At 38.8% G+C, this 27,928-nt stretch overlaps 1 protein-coding gene across 2 annotated transcripts; it reads right to left on the bottom strand.

Moving 5' to 3' along the window:
* ACTR3B (actin related protein 3B) lies at positions 1-26,493 on the bottom strand. Of its 2 annotated transcripts, none has more exons than XM_030445252.1 (12): positions 26,288-26,493; positions 18,369-18,424; positions 16,432-16,556; positions 15,463-15,573; positions 14,978-15,073; positions 14,719-14,826; positions 13,273-13,416; positions 12,491-12,664; positions 9,930-10,022; positions 2,095-2,220; positions 1,566-1,649; positions 1-962 (listed from the first exon to the last, which is right to left on the bottom strand). In XM_030445252.1, the coding sequence occupies exons 1-12, from the start codon at positions 26,329-26,331 to the stop codon at positions 867-869; spliced, it is 1,257 nt and encodes a 418-aa protein (XP_030301112.1). In that variant the 5' UTR covers positions 26,332-26,493; the 3' UTR covers positions 1-866. The 2 variants fall into 2 exon arrangements, with proteins under 2 accessions (XP_030301112.1, XP_030301111.1); XM_030445251.1 differs by having other exon boundaries at positions 1-958; positions 26,288-26,469.
* Between the last annotated feature and the right edge of the window lie 1,435 nt (positions 26,494-27,928).

The raw sequence follows: 27,928 nt of genomic DNA, 5'->3' as shown, positions 1-27,928 counted from the left end.
TTCATAAAGATGTTAACAGCTTTTATTTCACTGGTGCAAGGTCCATGTGTCATCCACCATTCACCAACATCAAAACAAAACATCATCTTCTATAAAACAGCTTCAGAAAATTCAAAACAACGTAACAGTGGCTATAATAAACTTCATACAATACTGCAAATCACTTAGTTTTGTATCATCCAAACATGAACAAATCAGTTTCCAGCACACACGGCGCTTTTTTTTTTTTTTTTTGCCAAAAAAATACCAGCACAACTCCAATACATGCCTGACACCCAGGAAAGCACAGCATCACTCCATGACATTGATAGCTGTTCGTGCTTGGAACTACTCATCAATTCACCCTACCAATATCATGAAATACAAAATTATATGAAACCCCTACATTTACACAGTACAGTCCCAGTTCCTGCAATCTGACCCATTTAGGCAAGTACCTGCATCCACTCCAACTCCCCTGAAGGCAATGTGGTATTTAGTGCTCCATTGCTAAAGATTTGATTGCAGAATGAGGGCACAAGTGGGGAAGGTTTAAATCTTTCCACAAGCAGTAAAACACTGCCTTATTCTTCTCAGCTCAGTTTCAGTAGTATTTGCACACCCTCCTAAACCAAGACTTACCTATTTTTTTAATAATTTCACATTTAGGAAGAAACAATAGGCTTTAAAGGAGTCAGCAGAGCAATGGCTTTTACTGAAATGACTTGGGGCTGTAAGTTGTGCTTCAGTGCACAGTGGTGATTCAAATGCTTCCAAGAGTTAGCCACGTCTTGCTTCAGTATTTACAGTATCTGCTGCCTGCCTCTGCAATACAGGAGTTTCTTCCCCAGCAAGATATCAGAAATCTTGTTTCCATTAGGCAGGCTTTATGACATGACTCCAAAAACAGGATTGTGACGACAAATACTAGGGCCATACTCTTCATAGTCTTTCTTGGTGTGACATACTTGGAAAAACTCTGGCTATGAAAATATAAACAAAAGCGTAAGAATACAGCAAGTGGGAAAACTGACAAATAAACTAAAGCCTTAGCATTTTGTTAGATGGAAGCTTTATGATGGGGTATTATATTTTTGCAATAGAACAAAAATTAGGATGTTAATACAATTAATCAAGAAAAGTTTGTCTGGACAGAAGACTGCTTTTAAACACACCAATAAGAAATCACACTTTGGAGACAAGAACTTCTCCCATTTTCCTGGATTTCCTTTTATCTTACATTTAAAGACCACTGAATTCAATCATACAGTTCTGAAGTAATAATTAATTCCTACTGCTGATTTCAATAATAAAGGAAGTACATTATAACTACCATATAAAAGCTACTACAGAATTATGTCCAATCATTATATCCTTACTCAAGTAAAGCCCTAGTTTGCCCTGTACAAATTATACTGAGATAAAAGTCAGGAAAGGATTCCAGAATGTGACAAAATGTAGGTTTTCACAATAAAAAGGTTTAAAATTCAGATCAATTATACTAAGTACCCAGGCCAATTATAGTCAGCAGATGACAAGCAATTTAAAAAGGAAAAAAAATCAGAACAATTTTGATGAAGACTTACTGTTGAAGCCAGCATGGAACCACCAAACCAAACTGCATAACGCTGCATGTGATGTGTTATCACTTGAACTTCCACTGGTTTTGGCTAAGAAAAAACAACTTATATTTAGTTGGTTTACATTTTCTGGCAAGAGCCTTAAAAATTCAAAATGCTCAGACCCAGACATCTTTACTCTTACATTCACATCACTATCTCACACCTATTACACTGTCTGCCACGTTCCCTAGGCAGCCAAGTCATAAAACCCTTCATGATTAGCACACTGAAGGACACAACAGTTAAACCTCTCTTGCCTACTGCTAAGATCACCTTATCTTCCAAAAAATAGAACAGAAATGTCCTTACAGACTGTTTACAATCAAGTTCCTGTAAAGGCACATCATACGTTGCAAGGCTACCAATATATTTAACACACACACACACACACACACTACTCATTTCTCAACACATTTTCACAAGTGAGGTAAAAATTTTGAACTAGATTTCTTTCACTACTCATGCAATCACCACACCTGAAATTCTTACTTACTTTTATCCGACCACCACTGAGTTCCTCACTAAGTCGCAGCCTCGCATCCACCACTCTTTTCAAATCCCTTTGGAGTCGTCGTCCAAAGTCCCTGAACATCGTGGATCCTCCTGAGAGGACCACATTCTGCACAGAAATTAAAGACAAATTCTTTAAATCCATCTTCAAGTGAGATTCCCAAGAGCCAACAATGCAGCAGTGACTGCTTGGATCTTTAAATCATTAGGAAACTGACAAGATACACAGAACGCCTTAAGCACTGCTCAGTTTCCAAAGGTCTATGGTCCCCTACTTTGTTTTTTTTTCCCCTTTTAAAAAAGAGGTTTATTTCAAAAGAGAAGGATACCACTAAAATGGTGAGCTAGTAACCTACATGTGCAGAGCAGCAGAAATAAGGCATTACATCTGAAAGTTTCCTGGGGATGCTCATAATAAGCAGCTTAAGCCCCAACACCAAATGTCCTTCCAAAAGCTGTAAAATTACCTAGAACTCTTTTTTTTTCTTTTTTTTTTTTTTTTAATTTTAAGAGTTAGATCTCTAAACACAGCAACAAGCAAGCCCAATGATTCTTCAAAAAGGTACCACACCTCCACAGAGTACTGCACTCTACAGAGAAAAGTTCAATGCCTTTTTCACTTTTCCTATCTATATATACTTGCCTGGTATTAGTTTTCAAAGCAGAACCAAAAGCCTCTTAGCCTGGACTCGTACTTGGATTCTAAATAAGGGGTTTTAAATGTCACATTCTTAATTCTGACCATGTTGCAGGGTCATAAACTAACACAGAAGTAATTTCAAAAGTGGAGGGATCCAAAACAGGAACTCTAGTATATAACATCTGTGCATCAAAAACTGATTTCACAGTCAGAAAAACGAATTCTGTGTAACCAAACCATACACCATAGATCAAGGCTGGGCAGGTGCTGAAAGAATCCCTGAACCACTGTTTGCAGCCAGGAAGCCTGCACTCGAACCTGAAGAGTCAAAGCACTCATACTTGCAGAGTACAGAACTGCTTGGATTTTAAGCAACAGATAACAAGAAAAATCTTGCTTGTAACTTGTGAAGTGAGAAGCTGTTTGTTTATTCATGAAAAAGAAGAAAATTATTTCTGCACACCATAGAAAAACATTACAGTAGGAAAACTCATTTTTTCACACCTTCAGATTATCTACAGTATAAAAGAGTGCATACCTAAAAGAAAAGCAAACTTCCCCATAACACTACTGAAAGATTTCCCAAAAGAGAGAGGAGGACAGAGAAGAATAAAGGAGTCATACATACAAGAAGGAGTCAGAAACTAGAGATGGTCCTCAAAATTAAAGCAGGAAGGAGATTATTCCTGCTCCCCACATCCAGAGGAATATCCATTCCCCTGCCTCAACGTGGTTCCTTCACATAGGAAAAGAAAACTGCTAATGGGGAAAGAAGACAGCGACCAACCCAAGTGATGAAATAGCAATTAAAAAGATGCCATCAGAAAACAATACCTGGAGATAATGAAGTTGGTGAAGATAGTGAAAGCAATAATTGTATTCAAAGCAAATTAAGCTTCAAGTATACTCCATAAAGTGGACAATGCTACCACTAAAAATAGATTTCTGAATACACCCGAGAATAATTTTTTGGATACATCTGAGACCAACTCATACAACTACAAAGTTATCTGTAACACTGAGAGGATCTTTTATCATTCCAGGGTTAGAAGCTATGAGTTTGGAGACAAACTTTTTTAGCAGGGCCTGTAGTGACAGAACACAGAGTAATGGTTGCAGACTTAGAGGGTGGATCTAGAATAGATATTAAGAAGGAATTTTTCATTATGAGAGTGGTGGAACACTGAACAGGCTGCTCTGAGAGGTGGCATAAGTCCCATACCTGAAAACATTCCAGGTCAGGTTGGATGGGGCTCTGAGCAATGAGGGTAGATGAACATGCCTCTGGTCACTGCAGGGGGCTAAGACTAGATGAACTTTAAAGGCCCTTTCCAACCTAAACTTCTCTATAATTCTACAGGTTACACCTTCCTCAGATTATGACTATTCAAGTCCTTCTACACACTGAAAGAATTTTAACAATAACAATGGTCAGTGAGAACAGAAGCACTCAGGTACACTTGTTGAAAAGGTGTGTCATCTCATTATCATATATTTGGACAAGCCAGGGCAAGGAGAACTTTGGATGAAAGTAAGCAGGTGACACAAACTGCCATCATAGGATGGTTATGGAGTTACACTTCCCCTGCTCCCTCTGCTCTCAGGTAGCACTGGGCCAAATCTGTAACAAACTCAAGCAGAAGACAGCTCAGGTATGGGCCTCAAGTAAATCATCACAGCTCAGCAAGACAATCTTCTGCTAAGAGGGCAGAAGGCAGGTAGTCAGTCCTCACTCACAATGAAAGCAGAATCCATACACATTCCTCACCTCTCAAACAACACACTCACCACTTATATAAGAAGCCCAATGAAAGTGGAAAAAGACAGTCAGATTAGGGGGGAAAGAAAAAGAAAAAAACAAAAAACAAACACCCGCACAGCAAATACCTTTTCTAGAATAATCAAGTGTAAAACAACAAAATAATACCAGTAACTACTAAACAAACAAATAACAACAATGAAGCATGCTAAATACATCTGTGAAGAAAACTTAGTAGTGATGTTTGAGTTTTGAACCTGCCTGGGAATTCTCTGTCTTCTAAGAAAAAGACATCAAGGAAGGTAGGATTTAAGTATCTGTTTCCAGCAGATTCCTTTAAGCAAGATTTCTTCTGATCTTACTCTGCTCAAAAGCCCTTTGGCTGGTTTAACAGCTCCAAGCAGACCACAGGCTTCACAGCTAACACATTATCATACCACCCAACACAAAAGCTCCAGCTGAGTTTTACTTTTACAGCTAACTCATTGAAAATTTCACTTATTTCAGAAGAATGTATTCCCTTAGAAGAGAGGGCTGAAGACCTTCCACTCACCTGAAAAAGCTAACCACAACAAGTAAATAATGAAAGTAGGACATTTCTGGAAGAAAACAAAGAAGTTGAACACGAATTATCTCAGAAAGCTGGCAATAAACTTCTCAGTTCCCATCCATACCCTCTGCATCTCCTCTAAACTCTATAATGAGTTTCTTTCTATACCATTTCTGGTATTATGACTGTACAGTGCAATGCTGCACAGAGTTGGAGCCATTTAACAAAACAACCCAGGTACTGTAATAGAAATCTCTAAATAAAGTTTACATTAAAATTTCAGAAGGTTAAATTAGCTCCTGCAGAACTCAGTGCTACCAAACACAAGGGGCTGAACTGATCTCTGCATCTTCATTCTGTAACATGGTGTAAGCACACTCTCAGCTGGACACTTCAGACTTTGCAGCACCAAACTAAGAATCACCTCCTGCTTTTCTGTAAATATGAACTTCAACACCACATCCCAGTTTCCCCTCTTTCCAGATGACAGTCCAAAGTTGCTTAATATAAACAAAATCAGAGACACACAAGAGCAGCAGTATATGACTTAATAAGAATTGTGGCTAAAAGCTGGAAAGGTTAGCAAGATAAAACCAAGCACTTCATGAGCAAGTGATTAAAGTCATGTGCCTCTTAACTTAATTTAAGCAGGGTAATATTTGTAATATTTGCAACATTACATGGAAAGTATAAGAAATATTATAAATATCAAAAGTAAATGTATTACAAAGAAGTAAATGTATCATGAGAAACTATTTTTTAAATGTCAAATAACAATTTGACTTTTAGCAATGAAAAAACTATTTCTATTTCTTTAAAATAATGATTTTCAATGCCCATTTCACAGTTTGAGCAACAGCATAAGATTTGATTTCTCTGAAACTGCAGAAATATGCCTACATGGAGACACAACAGTAACCACCAAATACTGCAGATGTGCTGAGTTACTGTTAAACCACCTAGCAGGGGTAATGTTATAAATTTAATTATAGCAGTGACAGGAATAAACAAGGCTTCTCCTTTGTACTTCTATGCTACACTAACAGTGTTAATCACTTGGGGCTTCCACATGAGGGAGCAGGAATTCCTTGATTCTCCCAGGTCTTCTCATCAGTGCCACATGCCACTGCCCAGCAATCTCTCCAGCCTTATCTCACCCACAGAGCCTCCCAGCTCTGCACTAAATCATTAACAGCAAACACCATCATTTTGCTGAAGCACAGATAAAAAAGGTCAGCTGAATCATATCCAGGTTTCTGCTTGAGGATACCTTTGGAAGAGAAAAGGGAAGAGCAGGGTTGATCTCGTCAGTAAGCTGGGCACTGTCACAGGCTGCTTTCCCTCCCTGTCACAGCCTGGTTTTTCCTCCCTCAGCAATCCGAGGTCCATCCGGACCCCTCACAGCAGTCTGCCAGCGCCATCTACACACCGAGCTGCGTTGTCACACCAAGAATTTACCAGCAATTCAAGTGAGAAGTGATGTTAGGGGGATGCTTACCACACCTTTAGGCTCCCGTACCCCAGATCTCTCCAGGCTCTGAGGAAGGTTCACTACAAGCCAAGCAGTCAACAGTTCAACCTTCCAAGAGAACACTGGTACAACAAGTGTAGTCCAAATCTTAATTGTATCAACAAGCTCAAGTTCAGTGTTGGCCACAATAGCTGCAAGCCCAGCTAAAAAGTCATCTCTAACAAAATAATTTCCATGCATTTTCCACTGAAAACCTGGATGATTAATCTACAATAAAGCACCAAGCTTGCCAGTAGACTACAGCCTTAACCTCATTCAATGTTTCAGCTTGAGAAGCTGGCATGAAAATTTGAGGTTAAAGATGGATCATCATAATTTGAATCAAGAATATTTAAACATGCTTACTTGGGAACTTTAAGAGATATTTCTGACAGAATTTACCTGGTTTCAGATGTCACTTCTCTTAAATTCCTTCATCCGTTTATTTGGGACAGCCAATGACCCTACACTTACAACCTTTCTACAAGGAGAAGGCACAGACCACAGAACTGTCAACACCATCCTCCTCTCCTGCTACCATCTAAACTCTAGAAGTATCCAAGGAGAGACTTTGGGCAGTGGAAAAAAGGAAGACAAAGTAGAGTTCAGAGGAGGAGTGAAAGTTTCTGAACCTGTTACCAACAAAAACACTCCACGTATTAGAACACCAAGCAGTTTTTAGAATTTGAAAGCTCTTTGTCCACTTTTAATGTTACTACAACTATATTCACAAGCAACTGTCAAATTCTGCTACTCTTTTTTGACACTAAGTGCCAAAACTCGAGCTCTAACTGAAAAATGCTAAGGCAAGTTTCAGAGCATTTCCAGCTTGAAAAGATATTTTTAAGCAGCATCTCAGCAGCCTACCTATCTTCATCCATTTTAGCAGAAATCAGCTCATCCCAAGCAATCCAGAACTCTCAGCTCTGTGTTAGAGACACAGAGTAAGAATATAAATCAATGCTTACAAGCAATTACATTAAGATGGTGTAATCAAGAGAATTAAGAGTGCACTGCTGGCAACTCTTACACAATTAAAAAGGGTGCATCATCATCATTTGTGAAAGAATGTTTATCCTTGGTATTGAACAGCTACAGGCTGTTTCAGATCTGGCCGAAAAGTCAGGAAGATACTGCTTGTCCAAACATCAGCAGAAGGGAAGATGACTGGCCTCACCAGAGAGATGTTGATCAGAAAAAAGAAGAAAAAAAAAAAGAGAGAGAAAAAGTGGATTATAGAACAAGAAAGGTACATTCACGTATTTTCTGCATGAACACTGAGTGAAAATCAAAATACATAATTCCAGCTGGCCAGCCTGGCCACCACAAAGCACTTTGTGTGAGTGAAACTGATAAATCAATCACAGAAACTAGGAGCAAATCTGAGTTACAATGAGCAAAGAAATATTGGTCCCCTTGCTTAAAGAACATAACAACTATTAGCACTAATAACTACTGGCATATGTCAATATGTTCAATAGGTAACTGCAACATTGTTTTAACTAAGCAACTAAAATGAAAAACACCAAGTGGAAAAACAAAGCCTCAATCAATGGCAAGCCAAGGGAAAGTTCCTTGCCTGCTGATTACAGAAAGAAAAAGAGTAATTTAAGCTCAATTTTTAAACACTACTTTCCAGAAGTCAGCAGTAATCACTGCCCTACCAAGAAATGAAGTCTACTGCTGCATGGCAACAAACTTTGGTCATCAGTGAAAAAAATCACAGACCCCAAGCACAACCAGAAACTAAAAGTTTCCTAAAATCTTCTGCAACATACCTAACATCTTGAAGCCACTGAAGACATCTACTGCAGAAGTAACTCCACACATGAGCTTGTTAAGTAATTTAACTTCCAATTTAACCTGCTCCACAGATTTGTAATGAAGCACTGTGTTTCCTTCTACATTACAGAGTGTGTTTGCTAAACAAGTAAAATAGACTCCAAAACCTTGATATTACCAACTACATTGAAATATTATTTGGTTGGAACATAAAAACTCATTCTAATAGGTGAGGAAAACTACCACTTCTTACATGAACAAGCAAATCTCTCCATGCTGTTATTTTATGCTGTTATTTCTCAAAGGGGACTGCTGCTGCACAAGCAGAAAAGAAGCAGGAAGCATAAACTGTGCTGCCAATACAGAGAGAGCTTGCCATAAGCTATGCCTGTCAGTGCCTTCCTTTTAATTTCTTAAAAAATCAGTGCCTGAAAGTACTCTTTGGACTACACCCTGAGCAAGGTTAAGGAGACCTAATTGTGTCTTTAAAGATTTGAAGTCTTCCTGTACTTTAATACTGGGTTCAGTATCTGGATAAACCTGCAGACATTAGGGATACACAAGACTTCAGAAAAAACATGTATTTGAAAATACTGCCTAGGAAAGCAGAGAGGTGAGACTGACATAACCCTGAAAATGGCCCAGAAGGCAAATCACATCCTGGGCTGCATCAAGAGAAGCGTGGCCAGCAGATTGAGAGAGGTGATTCTGCCACTTTGCTCTGGTAGGACCTCACCTGGAGTACTGCATATAGCTCTGGAACTCTCAGTACAGGAAGGTCAGGGACCTGAGGGACCAGGTCCAGAGGAGGACCACAAAAATGATCAGGAGGCTGGAACATCTCTCCAGCAAACTCAGGCTGAGGGAGCTGGGGTTGTTCAGCCTAGAGAAGAGAAGGCTCCAAGGAGATCTAATAGAGAGCTTCCAGTACCTGAAGAGGGCCTACAGAAAGGCTGGAGAGAAATTGTTTACAAAAGCCCCTAGAAAGAGGATGAGGGACAATGGCTTTAAATTAGAGAAGATTTAGATTGGATGTTAGGAACAAGGTCTTTACCATGAGTGCAATGGAAAAATGGAACAGGTTGCCCAAGGAGGTAGTTGAGGCCTCATCCCTGGAGATACCCAAAGTGAGGCTCAAGAAGGCTGTGAGCAACCTGATCTAGTTGAGGATGTCCCTGCACATTGCAGGGAGGCTGGAGTAGATAACCTTTAAAGGTCCCTTCCAACCCATACCATTCTCTGATTCTAAAAGCCAAAAACCATCACGCACAAGAATTCACATTACAAATGTCAGACAGAAATAACATCTCTCTGCCTCAGCTCCTCAGGGACAGTACTTACCTATGTATCAAGCCACTGAAGAAAAATATTCTTTCAAAAAAACACATTCTTTCAGAAACAAAAAGCAGCAAATATGAAGTACTGTTCATTTAGAAGGAGTATTTAACTTGAACTTTATTTCTATTCTAAGTCCACATTTCTCATAGTGGGTGAGGTGGTAGCTACCTATATGCTTCATGATGTCAGTGTTTAGACTTCCAATGGATGAAGTCAATCTTGCCACAGAAAGTCCATACCTTATATAATGGACGCCGGACATCAATGGGACAGTTCTGTATAACTTCATCAACTACATCCGAAATGGATTCCATAAAATCAGGGTTAGCAAACTAAAAGGAAATTAGAAGAAGAATTAGATTTTGCATCTCAGGAATGGAGAAACAAAAAGGCAGAAGTGAGACTGCAGAGAGAGTTTCAAAGGCAGGGGGTGGAGAGGGAATTAAAGTCAGGAGTACTTCCTGCTCACCACTTATTGTACATTGTAACAAACCTACTTCTGTACAAGGAAAATGAAAATTTCTTTTTTCTACTGAGAAATTCAGATTCTTGGTCAGATATTCACTGTTTACAATTTATGCACTATGGACCTACTATTACATGTGACATGAATTGGAGTTTTCATGCAATATTAAACATTTTTCCTGTGCAATGTGGTCCTGGAATTCCTTTTAAGTGAAATCAAAAATATCAGAGTGCAAATAAGAAAGCTCACCTGTAAAAAATTTTCAACCCTACTAAAATTATGATAAATTCCCACCAAGAAGTCAGATTACTTTTTTTTTTTTTCCCCAGCCACACAAAATCTCCAATATTCAAAAAGGCATAAGTACTCCAAGGTCTGGAGTGGAAGCCCCCATCTGAGCAAACATCAATATAGTGCTAGTGTAAATTTCTGCATTTTAGAAGGGTTTTGTTCTTTCTGAGATTAAATGAATTATCAAGACAGAATAACATACCATTATAGATATCACAATTCACAACATTCCCAAAGGTGTAGAAACTGTTTGGAATTTACATTCTAAACAGGACGAAGCATTTCAATGGATTAATAACAAAAGCCAAAACATAGCAAGTATACACTGAACTGAAAGAGGCTTCAGCAAAGGAAGCTGGCTTGTAGATCAGGATACACAAGAATTATGTGAAAAATCCCCCCAAAAGCTTGTTTCCATTAATGAGAATTGATCATGCAAAAAGTTAAACTACAAAGCCACATCAATTAAAAGAAAGAAGCAGTGTTGCTTGGGAGAGTTCTTATCTGAATGAACTACTACTGCCTGAAATTTTCTGCCAAGCTTTCCATAAAGATACTGATAACACAGCAGGGCAAAAGGAACACATAAAAAAAAGAGAGTTATAGCATCCAAAGTAGAATATAAAATGCTCCAAGAATGGGGACGAGAACTGACATGCGAAATTGCAGTCTGCTAGCAAATACCATGTGGTTGAAGAATAGCAAGTAAAGTATCATATTTAAAAAGTGAAGAAATAATCTGGACAACTACAACCCCCAAACACTACATTCAAGAGTATTAAAGACTTCAGATCAACTTTTATATAAGACCAAGAGCAGCTTTTACCTAGCTAACTTGATACCCTTGATACCTGAAGTGAGGAGTCAATGTTAAGTCCAGGAAGAAACTCTCTTTGGATGCAGTATGTATCCCCTAGTGTCTTTTTCTTGGCTAGAAAGTCAGTTCAGTTTGTTGCTTGGGTTTTTTTTAATACAGAGCCAAAAAACTATCAACAAATTAAGACAATGGAAATTAGTCCATTATTCAGTTTCTAAAATTCTTTGAAGGGGTTATGGAAAGAGGAGCTATGAAAATAATGTCTGACATGGGATTCAATGCCTCTCTGTAAGACCACATGGGTAACCAGCAAAGAGTTCTGCCCAGAGGTTTAATTCTGGCACAAGATCAGATGGCTACAAACTGACCACAATGAGATTCAGGATGGAATTTGGACAAAAGGTGAAAGAATGAGGGTTGTGGGTTGTTTTTTGGTTTTTTTACACCCTTCCAATAGGAAGAGGCTAGACACAGGGATACTTCACTAGTGTTAACATGATTAACATTGATTAAATTTTCAACAGTACTGCAGGTTATGGTTCCCTGGAATAAACTTAATCAAATGCAAAAGGGAGAGGAACCTCTCTGCTTTATGGTAATGTATTAAAGCTCCACTTTTTCCTCTCCCACAACATCACAATACCCTGAAGCTCACCCAAGCTGAGCTACCAGAAACCAAAGACCAGGTATGAATGTTTCCCAGAACTGTACTTTTGACCACACCAACAAAGATCTTAATGGACTTCCCTCAAGGACAAATTTAGCTTCCCTGCTTTATAAACTGACTTGGTACCAAAAGACAGTGTCAAAGATTTAAAGCATTTGCAGTGCAACACTACCCCAAAGGGATTGGCAACATCATCAAATAAAGTGTATAAATGCATTCTAGTTTAAAACAATGCTGAAAGAAAGAAGGAAACTATGATATAAAATCTGTGAATTCAAACCATTTATTCTCAATTTTAGATCGCCTTTAAATAAACAAAATGAGATGTTCTAAATGTTACAGAGTGCATTAGGAAAATAATTATCTGCTGTGCTCACGTCTTCCTGTACTTAAGCTACATGAAACTGCAAGGCTTGGAGTCAGGAGACTCACTGGTAGCTTATTTCCACATGATGGCGTGCTGGCACCAAAAATGACAGTACCTCCCTCCTCCCCCTCCCCTCTTCTCAGTCACACAGTAAAGTTTCTGTAACTTAATACTGCTTGTCCCTATTCTTACCTCGGGATGAAAGAAAATTTCAGGTCCCAGGAACCTTTCATAACCGACATCTATAACAAACTTGGTTTTGTTGATTGCATTGATACCTGTATACTGTTTGATCCATTTTCGAGGGTCTGCATCATACTTGGCAAATTCTTTCACTATGTCGGGGCAAATGTAACAGTATTTCTCCTGTTAAGAAATGCCATACATTAAAAATTGCCAATATAATCATTCCATCATTGAATTAAAGGATAACACAATGAGAAAACAAGATCATAAGTATTATTACAGATAGGGTGGCTCAACAGATGTTCTTGACCAAATGACTACTAAAGACAACCCTTGGAGAGACTGCACATGGCCTGTTTGTTTCAATCAGTTTGCACACTGATTCATCCAGATTAGTCACTCTCAAAATTAAAACACCACAACCAGTAGGCCTGTGATGATAAAGAAGTTCAATGGAAAGCTTTCACTGCAAGATCAGACCCACATAATCACCCTGGCATGACATACATTTATTTATTAAATTAAAAAGCAAATTTTAAACAAATCTAAAGCTTAACGTGCTGATTTAATCTGCAGAACATATTCTCTCCAAACAGTCTAGCACGAAGATTTTCTTCCTCTTTCTCCTTCCCCCACACTTGATTGAATAAACCACCACAAGCCTGAATAATTACAATACATTGCTTACATTTGCATTTTTAAGAGAGCCACTGGGAACTTGTTAAAGCCAAAAAATTAGCTCAAAGAGTTTTATTTATGTATATATTACGAGATAAAGCAGGGTGTACCTTTATGGCTTTTGCTGTCTCCAGAGATTGTTCAGGAGGAATTCCCACCTCCCTTTCCCTTAGGAGCTGTTGAATAAAGTAAGTAATATCTCTACCTGCAATAGGAATATGTTTGATGCAACTTCCAATTACATAGCCTTCTGCCTGTGTAGGAGGAGAACAAAAAGAGTGTATAGGGAAAACCTACTGTGTATCAATAATTAACAGCAAAACTAACACATTTTTATAATACTTTATTTTGATTTTCAATTAAAAGTAAAAACTTGAAACTGCAGTATTACTATTAAAATGTGCAATGCACTGCCAAGTGGATATTATTTTTATTTAAAAGACTTTGATTACTACATATAAAACAGATATTGATTGTCTAATAGATACCCAAGTGATAGACAAAAAAAACTTGCACACATTAGAAGACAACCCAATCAGATAGTTCCTTATAGGCAGGATCTGAAAATCAAACTTAATATAAATAGACCAACTGCGTCTTGTTTGAGAGTGGAAAATTAATATGAAAATTATTAAAAATTAAAATGTTCAGACAAGAAAAATCAGATTAAGTAGCATCTAATGATAAGCACAATAGAACCAAGACATATTTGCTGAAATTTTTCAGCAGGCATCTACTGGTTGCTGAGCCAACAGCTTTTCTTTCCTTGCTTGTGTTTTACACTTTTCTGAGTTACATAAATGCTGTTTTTTTCCATATGAGGAAAACACTGAAGACATGGTTAATACCAAAACTCAAGGTGAGGTTAAAAGGAATCAAATTTTTATCTCTAAAATAGCTGATCAATCAAGCATACTATATTGCTTCAGAAATACACAAAATGACATCAACTGAACAGATGTCAGTATGCACAGATAATTCTGTATTTTTAACATTCCAACATAATTGGAATTGAGCAGTAGGAGATCAACCATGTATGCAAACATGCATTTTTACAAGCATGTAGTTGTTTCTACAGAAGCAGAGTTAACTAACTACTAGAATACAATAAAATAACGTAACATAAAAAGCAAATGTTACCAGGTGTACTAAAATACCAAAATGCAGCACATTGTTAAGTTAAGGAATTTCTTTTCAGATCTTGGCAGCATACAGGAGATCCAAAACCATGATAAGCATTAATATTAAATAGAACTGAGGCACCATAGTAACAGAAGACAAGGTTTAACATAGAAATAGCCTTTAAAAGATGGCCTGCCAGTTCCTTACTGAGACCTTCCTGTTGCCTGCAAGCTAAATTAATAGCATAAATAAGTTAACATAATAAAATACAGGCTTTTCGAAACGATAACACTGGAGGAAAAAATCCTGAACAACCCAGCAACACTAAAAATTAAAAAATAGTTTCACTTGACACTTCTTACTTAAATTTATAATAAACAAACCCTGTACTTGTCCAAACCACAGGTGATTTCAAATTGCATGGTGCTACATACCACAGGAATCACATGGGTAACTCCATCTCCACTATCGATGACAATTCCAGTCAGAGTCCGTTCTCCAACCTGCCGTGATGTCCAAGAGGCAGCTAAGGCCAACACTGCCTGCATGAGAAGGTGTATAATTAGAAGCAGGCACATTGTGCTAATTTACATTCTCAGAAAATACTCTTTCAAACATTTTAGACATCCATAGAGAAGACTATACATACTGCAGCTACACCACACTTTAGAAGTGTACATTCGCTTTGTTCACCTGAACAGCAATGTAAAGTCCTGGTATGTTAAATGATTCAAACATGATTTCTGCAAGATACTCTCTGTTTTCTGGTGTGTTCAGTGGAGGCTCTGTCTGCAAAAAACAAAGTTTTGAAAAAGCACCTCAACAAGAGTTCTAATGGTTCATCCATTGGTCAGCCTGGTATGGAAATTAAACTTTTAAAAATCTCAGTGCATTCAAAATAGAAATTCCAACATGAATTATTTCAAACAAAGTGATTGAAGTTTTTCAAAAACAAAACCTAACCCACAATAGCCTATACTGAAAAATGAATAGAATTTAATATTTAGTTATAATGCAACTTTACAGATTACTTTACTCCTTCCTCTCCTCCCTCCCCTCCTACTTGCTGAAGAAATAACAAACAAATAAGGAGAAAAGTCCTTCAACAGCCAATTGTGCTTGGAATATTTAGTTTTCCTCTTAGAAAAATACTTTCTTACCCAATCTCATTAACTCACCATTAAAAAATAGTGATCCTCAGGTTCAGCTCGCAAGTATTTAAAGATGACCTGCTCCATAAATCTCTCCATGAGGTCCCAGTCTTCAACAATCCCATGTCGTATAGGCCACTGAAAAGGAAAACTTGTCAACACTCTACACCATACAAGGATAAACAGACCCAAAAACAGGAACAGCCTAAGTTCCCAAAATCTTAAGTGTTCTGCAAACTGCAATTCTACCTTGCATGACTAGAAGCTGTGCATCCCAACTCCATTCCTAATAGCATTGTTCTTCTATTGCAGCTCTGTGTTTTAATCTCTTTTTGTATTGATTTTATAATCTATAAAGTTGAATACAATATTTGACTGCAATATGCCTTTCAATATATAAAAACAAAAATCATAAAGCTATACATTTTTCAAAGAAAATTATATGATGTCTTCGTTTTGTTCAATGTTAAGAACACAGCTGACATTTCAATAGCACAGCAGAATGTATAAAATATTACTTTTTCCACATAATTTGTAAGACTGAAGCATTCTGTAAATGCAAGAAGTCCTTCACTGGGGTATGGAAAGCATGATTCACAGACAAGTTATGTTGAAGACAGCACTTCACAAAACAATTTTGACATTCCCTGAAGTAAAAGTACCTTGCACATTCCCCGGTTCATGCACCATGTTAAAAAGCATACACTTTTAGCAAGAAATTAAATATTCAGTGTTTATGACTATTGTAATAGATCACTTTGAAAACAGAAAAGCTGCACTCTACCAATAAATATTTACAAAAGCACAAATCACACAGGACAGCACTACTAAAATGAGCATTTAAAAAAAAAGGTAAAGTCATGAACCAAATAATGCAGTTTTTAAAAAGCGGAAGTACTTCACAAAAAAAAAAAAAAGTGGTTTAAATGGCTTCAAAAAGGTCTAGAACAAAAATGTGAAAATCTGAAAAGACTTCTAAAAATACTCAGTTCTTACCTTTGTAGCATATGTAGGTTTATCTATGGCTTCATCTCCTATGAAAAAGTCCAGATCATCAACACCTTTCATTACTCTCCTCTGAGCCTGGTCACCTACTTTGGCTGATTCCCGGATTGCAATACCTGAAAATAAAACAAACCAAAATTAAAAGAGCTAAATACCAAACAGTTAATATTTATTTACTTAATGATTCTTTTCCAGAAGCAGAAATTGGGATATAGAAAACATAATTCCCAGAAAGCAGAAAATGTATAAGTAATGTATTGAGAAGCCAGTATAGCAGAGTTCATTGTCACTGCATCACACAGGATTCCAGTCCCTCATTAATGTAAATAATAATTCAAAGAGAATCTTAAAAATGTGTTCTGTTCTAGACTATAGCAGTCACTATATCTACACAAGCACAGCAGTCCACAGGAGATAATCTTTAAGCAAGTAAGGAACATGATTTTCTGAGTTTCAACCCTAGAATTTAAGAGAAAGAGACAAGAAGGGAATAAACTCTGTGCTTCAGAAATAAGTATTGGAGTCATTATCCCAGTAGGTGAGAAGGAGGAAGGGGAGAAATGAATTTGCAGTGCTACAGAGAAATCTTTGGACACTTACATTTCCCATTAGAAGACTGCAACTACCACTGAAATTATTAGATGATGGCTGCTATAGGCAAGAAGATGAGACAGCAAAGAAAAATCTGGGACAAGCTATAAATAAAAATGTAATAAAATACACTCATAACAAAACCTTCTGTATATGCAGTTTTCTTTTAAGAGGTCATAATCAGCATCTAAATAATGTACAGTAGAAAATGCAGAGGAGACAGGCATCATCCACATACTAACCAAATACTTTCAGCACCAAAACCTACTGACAGGCCAACAATTCTTTTGGAAATATGCCTAAGCTCCAACACGTTTATAGTTTTATAAAACAGGATTTATTACAAAGTCTCAAGAAACTCTTGCTATCCCTCTTGTTTAACATCAAATATCTAAACATTTACCAGTGCTTTAAGCTTGAATATTTTACAATACTTAAAAAAGTTAAGACTATAACCAGTACTGAAATTACATCTGTTAAAGACCATGTCCCCCCTCCACCTCTTTGGCCCCCGATTACTTTTATTATTTCCTTATCTTTTTACCTTTTCCTGTAGCTACAAGGCAGTCTAGATACATTAATAAATAGTTGACTTCACAAAAAAGAAAAGCAGTGTTTGACATAACTGGAGATAACCTTGAGATACTAGATGTCATTATAGATGTAAGCACATTGTCAGTGCTACTATATATAAACATATATAGTATTTGAGAGAAACTATTAAGACAACAAATAAAAACAAGAAAACCCAGAAAGGTGTTACATTTTAAACCTAACATACAAAAAATGAAGGCTACATATGCTCAAAAAAAGCAGATTAAATGGGCAAAACCATTGTAGTTTGTAAATACACACCCAAAAAGAACTTTTTCTAACAGGAACAACTTTTATGAATATGAAGCTGTCTACAATCCCAGACAATGTAAATGAGGCAGACACCACCTGCACTTTAGTACTTAATTTGATTGGAAGCCTCCCCCATATTATCTGGGCAGTAACCATGGTGTCAGGTAGACAGGAGGTAAATTGCATTCTGTCTACTGAAGAGTCCTGGTAGAAAAATAATAGAGATAAACAGGAAATTGGACTGAAGTTCTCTTCATCTTTGTCATAGCAACCAAGAGCTGATTTAATGAGCAACAGTCCTAGCTAACTGCAAACAAGGAGTTCTGTTTAGCTACACTCTAGCCAAAGATGCTAAGGCAATGAATATAATTTCTCAGATGGAAAAGAGTCCATGAAGGCCAACTTGGGAGTTAGAAAGCACATAACTTATTCACAAAAATACTCAGTGATAGTGCTGTATATCCGATTTGGAGGGACAAGAAATTACTCACATGACGGGATAATGAATTGAGGTTCTGTATTTCCTGCATAGCCAAGTTTTGTATACCTGGGGAAAGAATGATCATGAGGTCATTACATGCACTTAGATGTAAAGAAAGAGAAAAATATGTTCAATTCACTGTACTTAAAAGTGAAGGTCAAACAACTGCATGCTACATCTGCATTTTCTGGGCTAGACTTTCAAATGCCATCCTGCTGAGAAGAAAACTCGGAAGTGGTAAATATTTTAGGTGTTATTTATTTTTCATACACCTTCAGCTTACAAATTTCAGTAGTGTTTTCTTTCTGAACTCTAAAATTTGAAAACTCAGCTCTTTCTTTCTCCATGGTGTTGACCAGTTATGACTAAAGATAGGCAGGCCACATTCCACCCTTTGCTTAAAAACAAAGACTGTGCAAATCTTACTTTTCAGAAAGCTACCATGACTAAAGATCTCATTAGATTTTCATATTTGTCAAACAAAGGGGGGGGGAAGTGTGGGTTAAAAAGAAAACCATAGTTGAAAACTCCCATTTCAATCCAGATACAATTTCCTTTCAAGCCTTCCACAAACCACTCAACTTTGTCACAGGCATCTGTGGGTGGCAATATATAGATACTATACCAAAGCAAGCCTGCATTGATAAAATGCTTTAGAAATGGGCAGCAGATGGCATAAAGTGTTGTACCTCTATTTCAATATGCATATAATACTTCTACAAGTAAATGATCAAGAGAAAAAATAACTGGTAATGTGGTGAAGGAAAAAAAAAAGGGGGGAGTTTTCACACAAAATCTAAAATCTCTGCATGGTGTTGCTGGCTACAAGATAGTTCAGGTCTTCAGAAACCATAAATAACTGACATCCCAGACTAAAAACACCATCTCAAATTCCAGAAAGCTGGAGAGGGAATACCCCACACCAAAAAAATAATTCAGCAGCAGTTTAAAAAAAAAGACAACAAAATTAAATTATTCCAGAAACCAAAGTTTTTCTCTAATATTGTCATTAGATGGGAACAAAAGTACAGCAATAGCATAACTTGAGGGAAATTAGCATTATTCACATCCATTTTTACCATAAAAACCTGAAGTCATGACATTTTTAAATTACTGCAGTCACAATTTAGATCCTGAAGTGACTCTAGGGTCTTTGCCTCCATCACAGACTCTTGTGTTTGCAGACAATATTACTCCATCACTAACTGAGTGTTGCTTCTTCACAGCTTAAATAGCAAATGCCCCTTTATGGAGTACTTGGTATAAAAAATACTCATTAAGAGTCTGCTTGCTGAAATAAAGGAATTGAATCAAAACTGAATTAGCAATGACCTTGGAATTTGAATATTGTATTTCCAACTTCTCTTCAAAGCTATAGCTTCAATAGGCTTCAGATAATTGTTATAAAAGCCATTTTCCCCCAGGCTAAAAAGACAACGACTGCATTTTGGGGGCAAAGGTTTGCTGTATTTTTAATCATCAGTATATGGGCATATGCTTTTAATCTAATCCAAAATGTTTATGCATACTTTCTGTGGCTCCCAAAAATTACAATCAGGACATTAAATTAGACTGATTTGTAAAGAAGGCCACTACTAGGAAGAATTCTTTTTATGATTATTATCACATACTTTCTTTGCATTTTAGAAGGAAGTGTACCAAGGAAATATTGTTAAAACATAACAAGAAACAACAGGAGTTAAACTGTTATTTAAGACACATGACTTCTTCCTTGCACTCTCTGAAACAAGTTTGTCAAAAGCACACAGGAGCAAGGAAACCATTTTTGGATTGAAGAGATGTAAGACTTGTAAATGGCAGAAATCTCATGAAAACCACCCTTCAAGCCCCACTGACAAAAAACAAAGTCAATATTTACATATACATGCATATATCTAAGCACGTAAATGTGCATATACACCTTTTATACCATTTTTACATACGTGTGTGAATACATTTAAAGATTCCTGAAGTAAAACCAGAACTCTTTTCCGGCAGAACTGAGTTGTGTTTGTCAAGTCTTCCCCCTCCACAAACTTGCTAAACTCATACCCAGTAACAGTATTAAAAGTCAACTTTTGATATCAGCCTGCAATAGGTTTATCTTCCCTCTCAAGTAGGGATCAGATCCCCTACCAGAATAACTTTTAAAGTTACCAAAAGCTCAGTATTTTACCGATTTAATTTTTGACTTGCTGAATTAACTCCAGCTAAACCTCTGGGATAAGCTTATTTCTCAGAATCACTGAAAAAAATAACTCCTCTTCAACTAACACACCCCACAGAAGATAACCTCGGAAGATTCCTTTTGCATGCCACTTATCCATGAAGGATTAATATTAGAGCTATGAGAATAACTAAATTCTCAGCTTAAGCAAGGAAGTGAAATACAAATGCCATTCAAAAAATTTTTTTAGCATTAAACAAGATACAACCTTGAACAAGAGGCTGTATTTCAAGTTTTTGAAAAAAAAGCAAATGGAAGGGAAATTTAAACTATTCTCAAAACAACTGAGGAAGAGAAGAAAGAGACAACAGGACTGTGCAGCCCCTTCTTACCCAGCAGCCTGTTCATTCAGGCCATGGCTGACTTGGGCACAGTTTTCTTCTGCCTAGCAGGACTTCAAAACATTCTACCTTCCAGTGCCATACACAGAAGTACATTAAAGTGTTTGGGTGACCCACTTCCAGAACCTCCTCCAGAGATTGTTGCCTTTTATACAAGATATTTAAATATTCATTGACCTGAAAGGCTCTGGACTTCAGCAGTTAGAGAGGTTACCTGGTCTCCAGTCCCTTCTCCAATGAATATTTAAGCATCTAAAACATGGTTTTCTTTCTCCTGGGTTACAGACTAGCAGACTAATGGTAATGCAAAGTCTTGTGATCTGTAAATTACAGAGACAGCTGTGGGAAATATGTAGATAATCAGTATTTTGACTTAATTTCACTAGAAGTAGCAGATTTATTGCCAGTGAAAGAGGAACCTAAAGGAAACTCCAAAATACAGGATAAATACTGTAGAAATCAGTAGAAAGATGATAAAAAAAACTAAGGCTATTTCATGTAAGGGGATTTGGAGGGACTACTCATCAAAAAAAAAAAAAACACTGGAAATTATGTACTGGTAAAACAAGCAGTTTCTAAAAATAATGTTGCCTCCTACATGCTCAGGTGATCCCTGAATGATGAGATAGTATGCAAGTCAGTTCCATTGCCTGTTTCATGAGGAATGGCCATCCTAACCCCCTTCTCCTCTCAGGTCTTACCATGGAAAGCCCAAAAAACCTTGCATAGAAAAATGACTGCAAAAATACAGAAATGGACCAAACCTGAAAGCAAATGCTGCAAAGACCAGAGACATATTTTGGTAAATTCTTACTAAAGCTTAAGAACAATATAATTTAGCCATATAAAATAAACTCTGGCAGTTGCTTTATCAGTTTCAAAATACAAGACATCCAATTGGTCTTTGGATAAGTGTGCAAAAGACAAAGCCCAGCTGTCAACATTGTAGTATTTCCTCAACTCCTGTAGCCTTTTGGTCTAGATCTTTAAAACAGTGCTACATACACACACACAAACCCCAGAAAAAAAAAATACAAGGTGATTGGAAATAGTAAAATGCTTTAAGGAACAGACAAAGGAAATAACCCCTCTGAAATGCAAACACTGCCTCTGACAGCTAAGATGCTAAATAACTGTTATTACTGCCAGAACACCTGTGGTGCTGTGCTGCCATAAACAAGACTGTATTCTCACAGTCCCATTATTACAAATATGCTTGAGAAACTCCAACACAAGGTCTTCATAAAGAAGTGCAAAGGGATTTTTTAAATGAAGATGTGATGCAGGAATGGGAATGGAGAAAGAAAGGATGAAGGAAGAAATTTCAAACAACAAAAATATCTATTATGTCTGCTCAATTCACCCAAGAGCACCAGCAGCCACTCTTAAAAGTGTACATTATAGCCACTGATGGTTTTTTGAGAGTCTAGTACTTCACAGGACTGAGCTTTGTGATTATAAACAACAGCTAATTAATCCAGGCTCCTTAAACCCAGAACAGCAATTACAATAATGCCTGCTCACAAGTCTCACATGTAAAGAGCAGAGGTAATAATTGGCTAAAGCAATTCATTAAGAATCAGCAATACAGGGATAATGTAACAGGGATAATAGCTGAGGTTCCAGCTATCCTTAATAGCTCAGCAATAACAAAAACCTCCCTAAGCTTCAAGTTTTCAGAAAAGTGCAGCTCACTTCTCCCAGAAATCAAGTACTTGTCTCTAAGCTCAGCAGTAAGACTTCACCAGAGTAATTTTTCTTTCCTAAATGAAAAATGGAGTGACTGCAATAAAATACACCCAAAATAGAAGTATTCCTCAGTGTCTGCAAATACACACACTGAAGAGGAGAGGGGTATTTCAAGACATCTTTTTTTCACACACCCACCTACTAGCAATCCCATGTCCCACAGCTAAATGCCAGTTAATAAAAGTAGTTGTAAAGTATAACTAGTTATAAAGCTACTTGACACAGCTACACCAGAAAGTCCTGGTACTCCTCTAAGAAACTAAAAATAGCATGCTCTTCTCCACAAAAAGACCGATAGCAATGTGTAAACTGATCACAAGGAAAAACTCATGCAAAGAAAATGAAGATGCAGTGCATTAAAGCTGAAGTAGGACAAGGCATTTGCAAGTACTAATGGAAGAGATGATAGTAAATTACTACCACTTTTTACCAAATTTTTCATAGATTGTTCACTCTTACTTAAAATGTTCATGTCATCTATCCAATAAAGAAAAGAAACTTGTCCTGTCCTGCTGTTACAATATGTTTCTCACTGAAGCTCGGTACCTATTTTCTACACACCTGTTGCTGCTTTTTTGGAGAAATTCCAACATTCTACAGAACTTGAGGTTTATGTCCACAAACAACAGGAAATTAAACCAGTCTCCTTAAGTGCAAAACAACAATAACAAGAGTCTTTTCACAAATTTCTTAAATCCTTTTACAGGATAGGAATAGAGATTAGTGTCTGGACAAAGCACCTCATTCAGTACCAGAAATCTAAGTAGAAAGGTGTATTTTATATACATAGTGTTCCACAGTGCACGTCTGCATGTATTTTTTCCTTTCCACTGTGCTCCTCCAAGTTTTTCAGCTGAAATCCCTTTCATGAATAATTTGAATGAACTGTTTGAAGCTTGCAACCCAGAGTAGAATCATTCTAACAATAAGAAGGTTTTCAGCCCACACAGAGGAAAATTCCAGAGACTGTGTATCAGTGAGTCAAACTACTTCTGGCTGCTTTGGTTCAGATCCTTATTTCTTCTTGAATTCTGCAAGATAACTTATTTCAAATTCAATAATCTCATTGCTGAAAAGTCTTCCAGGTTTCAGTGTCCAAAGCAAAGTCAAGCTGAAGTGATATAAGCAGGAGCACCACATTGCCTCATATGATTAAATATTATTTGGAGGCACAGAAATGTGAAGCCACATCTTTTGGGGACTACTTGAACCCTTCCTGAAATAAACTGATACACACACCCACACATACAAAGTCCACCAGTTTCTCACATGCAAGAATTAAATAGATTTTAGAAATTCTACTTAAATTATTATTTCCCTGAAAGGAGACAATAAACCATTTTCTGCCCTTATTTATTTTGTACAACTGTTGGCTGGTAACATCTACTGCCAGTGCAATGCTAGAATCAGTCCTCAAACTGAGAATAAATGAGGTCTCCTGCACGAGACAGACATGACATTTAATGCATTTGCTGGATTTTGTAGTTTATACTGTAGCCTTTTCAAAGGATCCAACTACAGCTCTCATTTCTCTTTGAAAAACTTAAAAGACTGTCAAATAATACTCCTAACAGAACTACACAGAACTAACAGTTCTGTGGAGAACAAATATTTAAAATATCTTCAGAAAATAAATAGAAGGAACCAGGGAAACAACCAAGGAGTATCTAACACATGGGCAGAATTACATGTGAGATGAAATCCAGTCATTGCTGCTCTCACTGTTTCCAGCTGTGGACTCCAGTATTCCCCACCAAGGGGACAGAGCTATTTCTGGTAAAATAATGTATAAACAGAAACAGACAAGTGACTTCTAAAAGTTTTGTGACAGCTGAATAAAGATGTATTTCAAAATATGAAACACTTTTTCACAAGAAAGCAGCATGGCAACACATTATTGGCAAAAACTTCTCTAAGGTTATCCAGGGATTTAGGGGGTTTTTTTGGTGGGTTGCTTTGGTTTTGCATTTAAGATTGCTCAGTTTTAGAAGATTTAAAGGTAACTTTCCAAGCATTAAATAAATCAAAATAGTGCAGTAAATTCTCTGCAGAGGAAAGGTCTAATGTTGCAATAAACTGATGCAACCAATGGCACTGAGGCACAACCTGGTAAGTAGTTATTGGATGAATAGTTAACTGATGGACTGGTGTCTCCACTCTTAAGAGCCCATCATGAAAGCATAGGAAAGGCATGGACCTGTTGGAGTAGATCCAGAAGAGAGCCACAAAAATGACCAGAGGATAGGCTGAGAGAGTTGGGTTGGTTCAGCCTGGAGAAGGGAAAGCTCCAGGGAATCCATACTGCAGCTTTTCAGTTCTTAAGGAGTATTTGTAAGAAAGATGGGCATAGATTTTTTTAACAGGGGCTGCTGCAATAGGACAAGGGGTAAACTAAAAGCAGGTAGATTTAGACTAGGTATTTTTTATGATGAGGGTGGTGACACACTGGCATGTTTGCCCAGAAAGGTGGCAGAAGCACCGTCCCTGGAAACATTCAAGGTCAGGTTGAACAGGGCTCTGAGCAACCTGATCTAGTTGAAGATGTCCTTGCAGATGTCCCCACTGCAAAGGGGTTGGACTAGATGACCTCGAAAGGTCAAACCCAAACTATTCTATTATTCTATTACTGCTAAGCCAAAGGAAAGGCATTAGCATTAGCAAAGCATTAGCAAGAGCACAGCACACAATCACCTTCATTACAGCTCCCTCTGACACCTCTCACTTCTGGGGTACAGCAGAAGTAGTCTGTCCGATGATGAATAGGATTTCCTAGCCACAAGCAGGTAGGAAAGACCAGTCCCTAAAATGCCTCAAGAGCAGAGTCTCTGGAATCCAGGTTCATTTTACTCCTCAAAGATTTGATTTACAATACTTGTGGTTCAGCTAAACATAGAATAAATCTCACACCGATTCGACAAAGGCGAAGAAGGGCTGAGCTAACAACAGACACCAGTGGGATAACACAGCCATGTCCCATCTCACTGCCGGACCAGAGGCAACCCCTGGAAAGATTCAAGATGTCTTTGCCGTCTCCGGGCACAGCCAGATGCACCCCAGCATCTGGACCATTGCAGTCCCGGAGCTGTGCACGAAGGAGATGCTGCAGCCCAGCAAGCACTCAGCTCCCCTGCCTCCGGACTTACACTTCCCAGGCAAACGCCGTGCCCCCTCTCTCCGGGAACTCCGCTGACAGGGGACATCGCCGATTTCAGCATTTTAATTACGCAAGAGTTTAAAAGTCAGAGAAGACGAACAACATACTGGACCGAAGAGGTAAAAAGGGCACCTGGAGACACAGCGCCCTCGGGGCCCGAGTGCCCAGCTCCGCGCTCCCCGCGGGAAGGAAGGACAGGAGGAGGAGGAGGAGGAGGAGGAGGAGGAGAGCACTGGGCTGAGGGCAGCACCAGCTGCCCCGGCGGGCAGGGAGCCCCTCTGTCCCGGGGGCGACGGGCCGAGAAGGCACCGGGACACTCAGCGAGAGCTCAGACCCGTGAGAGGGGAAGGGACTGCCCGCTAAGGGCCCCGGCAGGCAGCGGGGCAGCAGCACGGCGGAGACACCCCCCTGCCTCCCCAGCAAGGGGACTGGCAGCGCCCGTCCCTTCCCACACTCACCCGGTGCCTCCGTCTATCACGCAGGGGGGCAGGTAGCTCGCCATAGCGGGGAGCCGGCAGTGCGGGCCCTAAGCCACCATCCAGCCCGGTGCCGGCTCCCCCGGCCCGGCCCGGCGCGGCCTCAGGGCATGGGTGCCGGAGCGGCGGCGGGCACCATGCAGCCGCCTGACAGCCTCGCCCCCAGCGCGCATGCGCCGCCCGCCACCGCCTCTGACCGCCCCCGCGGCTCCGCGCCGCCATTTTGGGTCAAACCGGTTGGGGTCGGTGAGGGTGCTGCAGGTTGGTGTCAGGGGCTCTGGAGGTGGCTGGAGAAGCCCATCAAAGGTTGTGCCTGTCAGTAGGGTTGTAAACTTGGATTGGGATTGATACCATATTCTCCATTCAGCTTGCTGAGGGGTGCGCCTTCATCCAGGCCAGTCTGTCAGGCAGGGCTGGCCTCAGCCCGGACAGAGACACTGGCACAAGTTGGGTTTCATGACTCAAAAGCTTCTTTGAAGCCGTGTGTGACCATAAAGGATACAGTGGTGGAGGGGGAAGGAAGGGTTCACCACCCCCCAGCAAACACTGCAGATGCTGCTGCCATTCAGAGCAAGATTTGCCTCACAGTTCACGTCCCAGTGAAGGTGGGGTTTGCCCCAGGAAAAAACCCAACATTAAGTCAGTCAGTTGTAAAAAACACAAATTATGATTTGTGCAGGTGGCCACACTATACTGCACGCAAATCCTCTGACCGAGCTGTGAACACACCCAGAATACAACATAGGAGTAAACATGAACTTGATCTAAAAAAAAAAAAAAAAGAGGCTGCAACAAACATCACCTGTGAAGTTGTTGACACCTTATTTACTTACAGGGTAATGATGCCTTGTATGTGACTCAGCCCTGGTCATAATGCAAGTGTGTGGCAATGCCAGAAATAGACCCTTCAGATGCTTGGGCACAACCATGAACCACAGAGCAAACACGTGTCCCGTGAGGATTTATTTTCCTACCACACTCTCCCAGCTCCACATCACCAAGCCAGAAGCTTGTGCAGACCACAGGCTTGCATGAGAAAATAAGTGAGATGTATCCTCAGCCCCAATGTTGGTATGGTGCCTGTAGACTGTGCATATGCCCTGGGAGGGTTGTTCAGCCGTTTACCACAAACTGAGCACACTTGCTCAACATATTTGTTCAGTCCATTTCCCTCGGAGATTTTGGAAGACATGGTGTGGTGGAAAGCAGCCCAGTTTGTTTGTTGGAAGGGCTCCCTTATCAGTGGGTTGAAACAGCAAACACTCGGTCTCTAATAAGTAGGCTCCAGGACTGAGGATTGAAGCTTGATAGAAATCTGCCCCCCTCTTCAGGCCAGTCAAATCAAAACAGCACATGAAAGGCACTGCTTTAGCATCCAACAGATAAAAGAAAAAATATGCTTTGACTTTCCTGGCCAAAATTTCCCTTCTCCCATGCTGTTGCACAATATGCTGGGCTGGGCTTAGGGAATATCTGCTCATATGCTGTATAGGCACATCACTGTAAACTTTTATATGATTCTCCACTTCTTTTTCACTTTTTTTTTTTTTTTTTTCCAGGAAGTCAGTAGCTATTAGAGCAGAGGAAAATGCCTCATCTGGAAATAGAGAGGTATTGCTGCTC

Source organism: Calypte anna, chromosome 2, assembly GCF_003957555.1.
Source record: "Calypte anna isolate BGI_N300 chromosome 2, bCalAnn1_v1.p, whole genome shotgun sequence".
In the NCBI taxonomy this organism is placed as follows: Eukaryota; Metazoa; Chordata; class Aves; order Apodiformes; family Trochilidae; genus Calypte; species Calypte anna.
This window is presented reverse-complemented; position numbering and strand designations above follow the sequence as displayed.